Consider the following 11371-nt stretch of genomic DNA (forward strand, 5'->3'; position numbering starts at 1 on the left):
AACTAATGATGAGGCTGCTGCTGCTCAGGAATTTATGACATTCTGACCTCTCCACAGATGAGTTACACAGATCAGCCAGAACATTGTGACCACCTACTTAATAGCCGGTATGTCCGCCTTTAGCACGGATAACAGCAGCAATGCATCATGGCATGGAAGCAATCACGCCTTGGCAGGCCATTGGGTGGCGTTAGTGACTCATCTGCACATACAAGTCACCTAATTCCTGCCGGCCGTTGTGGCCGAGTGGTTCTAGGCGCTTCAGTCTGGAACCGCATGACCGCTACGGTCGCAGGATCGAATCCTGCCTCGGGCATGGGTGTGTGTGATGTCCTTAGGTTAGTTAGATTTAAGTAGTTCGAAGTTCTGGGAGACTGATGACCTCAGATGTTAAGTCCCATAGTGCTCAGAGCCATTTGGACCATTTGAATCTAATTCCTGTAAATACTGGGATGGGGGGCGACGAGCTCTGATGCCACGTTCAATCACATCTCAGCTGTGTTCGATCAGGTTCAGATTTGGCGAGTTGAAAGGCCAGCACATCAATTGGAACTCTCCACTGTATTCCTGGAACAACTCCAGCATACTCCTGCCTTGTGACATGGCGCATTATCTTGATTGGATAAAATGACCGTCATGAAGGGATGTACGTGGTCTGCAACCAGTGTACGATACAGCTTGACTGTCATGGTGCCTTGCACGAGCTGCACTGGACCCAAGGATGTCCACGTGAGTGTTTCCCAGAGCATAATTCAGCCACTGCCAGCTTGTCTCCGTCCTGCAGTACAGGCGTCAAGGAGCTGTTCCCATGGAAAACGACCGATTGGCGCCCTCCCATCGGCATGAAGAAGGTATAGGGATTCATCAGATCATGAAATGCTCTTCCACTGCCCCAACGTCCAGTGCCGATGGTCATATGTCCATTTCAGTCATAGTTGCCGATATTGTGTTGTTAATATTGGCGCAGATGTAGGTCGTCGGCTGCAGAGGACCATTGTTGGGAGTGTTAGGTGCACTATGTGTTCAGACACAGCAGTGAAGTTTGATGTTAGTTCCGCCACTGTTCGTCGCCTGTCGTCTTTTACCAGTCTGCCCAACCTGCAACGTCTGACCATTTTAATGAGAGATAACCACCCTATGACGTCTTCGACCTGGTTTCACCTTGGCTTTGCCATGTGTTGAAGACACCACAGCACTTCTTGAACACCCGACAAGTCTTACCGTTTATGAAAGGCTTGTGCTGAGGCTCCAGGCCATTATTATCTGCCCTCAGTCCTATTCAGAGAGATTGTGCACCTTCCTCATTCTACACATGGACATCATGGTCACTGATACTACATGCACTGTGCATGTGTCTGACTAACATTGCTCGCCAGGTAATGCTGCCATCGCCTGGATAGCTTTATATCGATAGTAGGTTGGTACTCATAATGTTAAGGCTGATCAGTATATGTATTCTAAATGGTAAAATCACTCTTCTCCACTCCTGTGGGACAGTGATGTGCCCTCCAATTCTCACAAACTCTTTCAACAGGTTTAGCATTTTCCTGCTCTGTATATACTCTGTCCAGTTACATTAATAAGACCAACTGTCAGAATCCTTTGGCAGTGCAGGTCACAGCAAGATATGCAGGAGGAGAGCCATTGTGGTTCTGGAAGCTACTGAAAGGGACGCGGAGCCATGTCGACTCCACGACTGTGGTATGTATACATCTCCACAGTTGTCATTCACCACTGTCATCTATGGCTGTGGTGCACTACAGTTGATTCGGCGCCTGTTTTGAATAGCGCCGTTTTGCCAGGCACTGTATAGTTTAACCATGGCGGCACACACACACACACACACACACACACACACACACACACACACACACGTTCATTTACAAACTTAGCTGCTTCGGAAATGCTTCTACCCTTGGCCCAAAAGCAGTGATAATGCTCATGTGGACATTAGATATATCACTCTGCTTGTGCATTACGACGACGTCCACATCCCCCAACATGCTTTAAATAACTTTCAGTGCTAGTGCTGCCATCTGCCGTCTGCGTGATTACTGCATGTTGACATCGAATGTAGGAAGTGGTCACATTAATGTGACCATGTATTACATGAAGTAATCAAAATGAATGCAGAGAGGAGCTATCTGGATGCAATATGTACAACTGTTTGTGTTTGATCGTTGTGGTAACGTTCAGAAACAGACAGTCATATTATCCCCTTTGTTGTTAGTGACGTATGTCAAAGGCCACCTAAGAAGACCACAAAACCCTGTGGAGTATTGCCATTCTGCAGTGCTGGGCAGACATATGGCTCTGGCTCTCACGTGCTGACCATCTGCAGAATACCTGTCAGGTTTGCTTCTACCGATGGCCAAATACTGGCATTTATAAAAAAGAGTACGGTCATGACATGATTCTGAACACCCTGAATCGTTTCACGAAGTCCACAGTAGAAGGGGAGATCTCCAGCAGGAGCTTGCGTGGGAGAGGGACTGTGTTTAGTTGCTGATGTAATGCTGAGTGGTCAAGATACACAGCCCAGGCAGTGGAAGAACAGTTCACAACACAGACCGTGACCATCAACCAGAATCCACTCTTCTGTCATCACAGGTATGTCGGTGAGATATACAGTTGGGCCTATGGATTCTACAATAAAGAAAGAGCTCATTTCAACACTGTCTGCAGCTCATGACATGGGTCCTGTCACAATAAGCAGTTGTATCATCCACGAAACAGGACCCAAAGGCTCCTCTACACCTTGTTAAACAAAAAAACAGGAAACTATAACAATTCAGAGAGGAAGACGATCTTAATTTGCCTTTTTAAGAAGGACGCGACATGCTGTCATTTGCGATAAAAATTGCTTGGTTAGGATGATGAACCACAATCTGTGTGGGCCATTGAATCGGGACTGCTCCTCAGTCATTTACTTTGTGGGTTTAGAAGATATCATTCCATCATTGATAACCTTAAGAAAGCATTCTCAGACAAACAACATCTTGTGTTACTTTACTTTTTGATACCATTTTAGGCATAATATGTTCTGATAGCTACACCAGTGTGGCTTAAGTTACTGTCATTCCAGTCAGAGCGTGAGAATGATATTTTACAAGGAAACTTTGGTTACCATCTTTGTCATTGCCAACTATAATGTAAGATCCACGTTAAAAAAAGATTAAGTGGAGTGCTCCTTCTTTGTGAGTCCATCTGTTTTGATAATGGGCAGTCCAGTTATACAGACCAGTGAGACCTTCTCATATGAGTATGATAAACGCTATCCACTACGATTTATAGGGGTTTTGGCACTGGTACATGCAGAACAACCACAGTAACCGTCATCCGTATGGAGTCTGGAGAAGAGCTGCTATTAGTCATACAGTGACAATCCTCACGGTGAGTCGGTCTATTGACTTCTTTTCTACAGTCTTCTGATCTACAGTAGTTGATATTCCATTTGATTGAATGCCCACTTACAGAAATGATATTTTCAAATCACCACTGAGAGATAGAGCGACTTGGAATTTGTGCTGAAGCTTGGTGGTCATCAGATTTCAGTTCTCTCCTGGAGGTGAAGTCAGCTGTTTAACCTTAATGAAAAGGCACACAATTATTTTCGATTTAGAGAAGTACAATAGGGAGTCTACAATGGATTTCATTGAAAAATAACATTTCTTAGCGCATTGTGACAGCTCTGTAATTATTTGTCAATTTGCACTGACGGTTCTAACAAGGGGATAACCTCAGCCTCTGAATGGTTTGCTCCAGTCATATTGTGAAGAGCCACTTACCAAAGCTTAAACTCAATGAGCTTACCAGAAATGAATGCAGTCCGTTCACGACATTCTCCTTGATGTACGCTTTTTTGCGAAGAAGGTGATATTCCACTGAGTAACAGGTCATTTGAAACTTAGGAAAGAAGCAGACAGATATTGCAGTGGAAGAGGTCAACACCATATCTACGTAGAACACTGTTCACTTCCTCTGTATTCATTGACCTTGAAGTTAATGCAAAGGAGGAGTGACTTCAAAAGAAAATGGTAGCTGGAAGCATCTATATTTCACCAAGGGTATTGTCTTAACGTCCTATGAGCAATGTGATCATTGGAGCCAAAGTAGAAGTTCTGTTGTTGGCACAAGAACAAGAAAAGATATCACCTGCATCCTTTCAATCCATGATGGCATTTGTCTTACTTGATGCAGCAAAGCCACGGAAAATCTTCATCTACTTTCCAGGAAGGGTATTCACACCTTCTGCCCACCCCCTCCCCCCGCCCTCTCCTCCTGAATATGAGCCCAGGGTATTACCCATTGTGCAGTCTCTCTAAGAGAGATTGTCCATGGTCCACTACTATTCCCTCTCTGACATAAGCAGCATCACCTGTTTGGCCATGACTTATTACCATATGCAGAAAACTTCAAGAACACCTTGTTCCTGTCTATTATTGTAGTCTTATGTAACATCTTGAGCAGAAAATTAAAAATTATCATCTACTTGTTAGAAAATAAAATATTATAGTTACACAGTTTGAAATATGTAGGAGAAATCGTATGAAATATGAGATAAAACTGTCTCTGCCAGAGTTGTCACAACAATATAAGTATTGCATAATGATTATAGTGATTGTAAATTGTTTTTGACTTACTGAATAGAGGACAGCAGTCACTGGTGCAACTTACACTTTACCACATAGACAGTATAGATCATATACGTGCAGGGTGTGAGCAGTTTGACCTTCACACATCAGTTCTTGGCAACTTTTGCAATACACTGACTTGCACGCACTGATTTTTGTTACTCATCTGCATGTATGTAAAAAGGAGAGCTTAAGATGGAGACTAAAACATCAAAAAATGAAGGAAACTGAGATATGTTTTGACATTCGTTGAATTATTCATTACTGGAGTGAGGCCATATCAGAAGCTTTTTGTAAAGACGAAGACTACAGTGGTTTGAAATACAAGATAGTAATATTTGTCAATAGAACGAATGAAGAGAATGATAGAGAATTAAAATGAAGCAGTACCTCTGTCATTTCCTTGAATATACATCTTTTGTGAATGATGTAGGTTGTTTCTTATGAAGTAATTGAAAAGCAATTGTGTTTTTACCAAGCTAGAAACTGAAAAACAGAAACCTTCTGATCAGAATTGTAATACTTAAACGAATCCCATTGGTTCTGAGTTTTAGAGTGTGTATGTCTGTATGATGTTAAAGTGTATTATCGCTCCTGTTAATATAGTGTTCTATTGTAGTATTAGTGGAAGTAGTTGTAGTTTTGGTCGAAAGTGCATTACTTGGTAAATTCAGAAGAAATAGATGTAAATTGTAGATTTTAGACGACATACGAAAGTGGTTATGGGCAGATTTTTATTTTTTGTTGTACACAACTCATTGCTACTTTTTTATTCAGCCATTTCTTCTGTAACAGTAGTTTTGACATTGTTTTCTACACTGCTTTTTAAAGTCCATCTTTTTTGCTTGTGTATGTAGGATGATTTAAAAGCAGTCACAAAAGACACACACTATTTAAAAAATCAGCCAATACATTATTACTCCTCACATTCTGATATTTGTTGAACTATTTATTAGGGAACAGGTGTTTGTCAAGTTGTCTGTACAGGCAAGACAATCAAAGACAAACTGTGATGAGTTGATTTTCATGTTCATGTTGTATATATTTCTTTGTACTTTTTCAGTCACATACTACAAATAGTGTTTGAAATTAGTGTAATAACCTAATAATGTAAATAATATTTTTCTAAAATTTATATACTACTTGAATAAACACATTTGCTCATATTTATGAATAAAAAAGAAAAAAATATGTATCATTATGTACGAGTATATTTATGCTTATGAAAGTGATGCAAGACTCAGAAATCAGACCATGTATCAAAGATAAGGAAAGATAAACATTATTCAGTGCATGAACTAAGTCGCTAAGTTTCATTGGATGAGCACTACATCTAAATTATTTTCATTTAAAGTACAGTACTTAAGTTTTGAATAGGCCTTACATTATATATTCTTATATACGAATATATCTATAGTTTGACAAATTGATCATTTTTGTTACAGATACTGGGGATCTGTTTCGCCCAGAACCTCAGGGCTGACATATTTGCACAGAAAGCAAAATGGCATTGACAGTTTCGGGCCCCCACTGCTGTCTAGCGACAAACATTTTTGAAGCAAGGTGTAAGAAGGATGCATAAACCAGTGCAGCTTTAAACTGCTGTTGGACATCCTTCCCATCTTTCTTCTCAGTGTGGGGCCCGTACAAAAAACTGTTGACAACAAACTCAACTATTGAGTTTATGGACTGCTAATGCATGGACAAAATAATATTTGCAAGATTAACAATACTAATTCAACATTCTACAGTGATGATGCAATTGTAATAAAATGATATTGTAGTGCTGTTGCTGATTTATAAAGTGATGTGTCAAACTTCATATATCCAAACAGTGTGGAATATAAATAATATTTTCTGGAACAATTGGATATAAACTTGGAATAGTAATATTAACTGAGTTCTATTGCTGTGAAACAGTATTTTCTGTTAACTGCAAAGTGCTATTCCATATGCAAAGAATATATTATGCTATCTGTTTACAAAATGTGCTATTGCATTTACTATAATACCTGCAGGGATGAAAAAAACTCTTTGCCAATGTAATTTTTCATCACATGGTATGTGAAATATTAAACTTGTATAGTGATTGAACAGTACATCTTGGATTACTATGCTGGAACATTTTTATCCATTTGCTTCTGTTGCAGTGCAAACTTTTTAGAAAGGTTTTTTTAGGGAAACTTTTTTTACAAATTCAATATATTTCTGCATAAATATCTTAACTCATGAAAATTCAAAAATCGTTTTGATTTTCTATGTTTCATAATCCTGTTTCAGGATAAAATGGGCTACACAGTGGCTGCAACGTTATAGCTAGGAATGTTGCATTGATTTTCTGTTTGGTCTCCAGAGAAGTAAAAATAATTAGGCATTAAAACTGTTTCCATTGACTGGGCATAACATTGATCATGCTATAGTATTTACATTCAGTTTGTTTCCAAATTATTGTGTTGTTGAGAATATGTAGTGTAGCTCAGTTAAAATTAATTTTTAATTGTCACTATTCCTATAAGCAAATTGACCTGCAGAAGTTCATTCAGATTGATACCTTCATTGTGTTCTACAGGATGTTTACAAAGTGTATTGACTTATGGGTTGTGGTGTTGTTACATTTATTTGTTAACTTATTTAATTTTTTGTGACCATTCAGTAATATGCAGATAACATTATCAGTCACTTCTGTAGAAAATATTGGATTGTAAGTGTTAAAGAAATACGAAATATGACCACAACATATCCAAGATAGGATACAATACAAGTGAAAGCCTGCTGCAGTAATGGTGAAAAATTTTTACCAACATGTAACTTACTGTAACATAAATAAATTTTTGTATGTTGAAATGTTTGGTTAATTATTTCATCTTTTTTTAACACAATTACCTTTATTACATCATATAGAGTCTTCACTGTTAATGTTGCAAAGTTGAAGAAATATTGTCATTTTAAGGTTAGTGATAGTATCTGAAAGAATCCAGATAAGTCATAAAGTCATCCTTACCAGATATAGTACACCATTGTGACAGGTATCACATGTAAATTCATTTATAAAATATTGTTCAGTAATATTATTATGTGAAAAATACTCATTCATTTGCTTAAAGATTATGATATATATTCACTCTCTGAAATTGTATAAAATCTAAATTTTTATATTTGTGTGAATAATGTGTGAGGCTGTGTAATCTTTTCCAGAAAATAAGGTTTATTTCCATGTATCATATTTCTCAGAGCAGAAGATGATGTACTCTCTCTGTGAAATTTTTAGTTTATTTTGGTGGTGGCACATCTGTGATTCTAATATTAAGTGGGTCACAATCTCAGCATTAATGTTTTTGTAATTTTCACTGAACAGTTTTCTCCATTGTACTAACACAGTTACAGCATTTCCGGCTTTTACTTTTATTTGTAACTGATATAATTTATTATTACATAACTTAAAACTATTGTTTTCATATAAATGTGAGAATGACAAATCAGATTCCAGAACTCCAATGTATTTTGATGAATATAAGCAGTTTAAATGGATTAGCATTTCATATTTTTATATCTTGAAATTACTAATTGAATATTCTGTAACCATAAATTCTTTTGTACATGACTATGTCCTGCAAATTATAAGCTACTATGCAGCTAAGGAAATACTTGACTTTAAATTGCATATGTTTTGAATCTTTTGTATTTTTTTAGTATTCTATCATTTTAATTTTTTATGAAGGACCTATAAAAAGTTATTTTATTCTGCCTTTGTTAAATTTCTTTTAGTGAATTTTGAAGTACTTTAAGAAGAGTGTACTAATGATATAGCTAAGTAATGTTAACTTGTTGAGATGCATCTGTTGAACCAGATGAAAGGCTTGCTATGTGTTGAAATCTGTGCTGACCAATAGATTCTGACAATCATTGTTTCATATTAATGTAATTTTGTCCTTAAAAGAGATGGGCAGCTATATATGAATGTTCAGCGGTCTTTCTGACATTGATTAGTACAGTTTTGATTGAGTAGCAATAATTTTTAGTACAGTTTTGATTGAGTAGCAATAATTTTTGAGGGGGTAAAATGTAATCAACAGCATGCCATTCACATTGTCTTTGAGTTTATTAATTTAAAAACTTATATACCTTGTGTACTCACTCTTCCCTCAGACATAATTATTCATTTTTACATTTCATAGACATTTCTTACATGTGTCATAGTCAAAATGTTTTCCTTTAATGCTAAGAAACATAATCTAAGTTAGTTTCAAACTGTACACTTTTGGAATTGGGCATGGTTGTATTCCAAAGTTAAATATGTAGAAGAGTCATATGGAATAACTGATTTTGATTCACAGAATCGTCATGACTCTGGTTATTTGTTACTGCCAGAAACAATTATGTTGCTTTACCCAAAGCTTCTTAGCTACTTTCATGCATGCTGTCTATACAGCTACATTTCTCTGGTAAATCAAATGTATCACAAGTTAACAACATGTTGTTATTATTTATTTGAGAATGATATTAACAATCAGTATTGCCACAGGTGTATGTATTTGTGTACTGTCTATGAAAAGTTCATTTAAAGACCAACTGTTATTATGATGATATGTCTGCAGATTGACTATTGCATGTATTTGTTCCTGATAGGGTTGCCAATAAAGCAGTAGAAAAGTATACTAGTTAGTATTTGTCAGATTTTCAGGTGTGTTTTAATTTGAAGCTATCCTAGATTGTGTCAATGAGAAATAAATATTTCGTGTTCTGGTAACTTATCCCAAACTGTTAACTTCTCAGTATTTTGTGTTTGTTTAGACATAATATTATTATGATAGTTTCAGTGCAACATCTACGGGAAATATTTGCCATTGCCTCATTTTGCTCAAAATTGCTAGCTTGGAGTTTGAATGCCAGATAGGACTTTCATTTTACAATTACATTACTATCATTTTGCTGTCTGTTTTTGTATTACTGAAATAAGCACTACATTGGAGCTGTATACTATTCTTGAATATAACTATAATTAGTTGACAGTATTGCTTTCAACTGTTATTTTAGTTGCTGTTTCACTCTACGCACAACTGAAAATTGTTAGTGTATCATGAGTGCTGTAGTGGCTCAAGTAAATATATTTTGTGTATTGTATTGTAAGTGGCCAATGAATACAACCTTTATACAAGCTTAAGAAATAGTCACTGGAGGTGTTTGTCAAAATAACCTGTGAACTACAGATCATTTATTATACATCCTTATACTGATCAAGTTGTGTATTATTTTCACAAAATTATAAAGGCTCATGTTCCTTCTTCCATTGGTAAACCGGGAAATATATGCAGATAACTCATTTTGCAGATGTAATATCTCAAAACAAAGTTGTTTGAAACCGAGGTGCCATTGCTCATACGAGCTTCCAAAAGCTAACAAATAAACTATGATTTTCACTCAGGTTCAAAACACCATATTTGTGATCAATCTGTGTGTCATTTGAGTGGTTCTCGTGGAATTAGCAGCAAAATATAAAATTATCATCCAAAGACATGTCTTTTGATATTTTTGAGTGCACTTTTTGCTGAGTTCCATGTGAAAGTGAAAGCTATGTCACGAGTTTCAACTGTATGCCAGAAATACTGTGTAATCCAAATTGTAATTTACAAATTGCTGTTTTATTAATAAAAACCATTTGTACTGTAATAAACAAATCATCAGACATTCACCAAGCTTTCTCTTTTCTGTTAACTTAGTCAGAATGGAGTTTTCAGTGACAATTATAATTTTATAGTAAACAATTTTTTTATGTGAGGAACTGTATGTAATGAACCTAAACTGTATTATTAAATCATCCTGATTACAAAGTTGGAGTTGTATATGAGTATTTATGGGATCAATTTGAGATGTCTGTGATTACAAGCTTTGTAAATGTCACCTACAATTCTTACAAACGGTAGGCTAGCTGCAACACAAACTAGTTCCATCTAGACAAGTTTTCAAGGTCCTTGCATCGGATGCTTGCTTACTGTGAAAGTAATTTGCTTATCACAATGTTTCCTTATAACAGGATGATCGAACAGCTTTATTGCCCTGAGCCTTCTTACTTCCCCATGAGTTACTAAATGGATATGTCATGATGCAGTTGCCTGTTGTGGTTTCTGGTTAGCCTTTTGCAGACAAAAGGTTACAGAAAATGATTGGTTCACTATATTATTAATCAAATGGAAGTAGTTCAGTTTTAGAAATGTTTGGATGAAATCTCCACTTATACTACTACAAATTTATGGTTTCTAGGCACTCTTACAACACTTTTTCTGTCTTCTATCATAGTAATTAGAACGGCTACTGTTGTGTGGTTCACATAACCACACTGGATGCAAGTGAAATTAGTCAAGTTATTGGTGTTTTGGAGCTAACATGGAACTTCGAGGTGTTCTGTGCTTTACTGTGAAGGTGTACTTGGAATGTCACTGTCTAGCCCATGTGGTATCATATGTAACAATTAGAATGATGAAAAGCATTAATGTTTTCACCTTCTTTTCGTATTAGATTGTACAAACTCTTAACAAATCCAAATATTCGGGAACACTGTTTACTCATTGGAACCAGTAATCAGGTAAAGGGTTACATGTTTGGCATTCTCTAACATCCTAATTTTTAATGTAGTGAGATGTGAATATTGGTTGACTGGACTATCAAAAAGGTAAGTGCCTATTAGATGCTTAAGGGATATTAGTGAGATCATAACTTTTGGTCTGTTTTTGTCTAATATA

The 11371-nt window shown here is 36.6% G+C and overlaps 1 protein-coding gene across 1 annotated transcript in view; it reads left to right on the forward strand.

The window, feature by feature from the left end:
* Positions 1–8645, forward strand: part of LOC126416945 (tetraspanin-5) — a 125863-nt gene extending 117218 nt beyond the window's left edge. Inside the window, exon 9 of the mRNA XM_050084824.1 lies at positions 6080–8645. Within this exon, the coding sequence (XP_049940781.1) occupies positions 6080–6148 (69 nt within the window). The 3' untranslated portion in view covers positions 6149–8645. The remainder of the gene's footprint in view (positions 1–6079) is intronic.
* Positions 8646–11371: the final 2726 nt, after the last annotated feature.

This window comes from Schistocerca serialis, chromosome 8 (genome assembly GCF_023864345.2).
Source record: "Schistocerca serialis cubense isolate TAMUIC-IGC-003099 chromosome 8, iqSchSeri2.2, whole genome shotgun sequence".
Classification (NCBI taxonomy): domain Eukaryota; kingdom Metazoa; phylum Arthropoda; class Insecta; order Orthoptera; family Acrididae; genus Schistocerca; species Schistocerca serialis.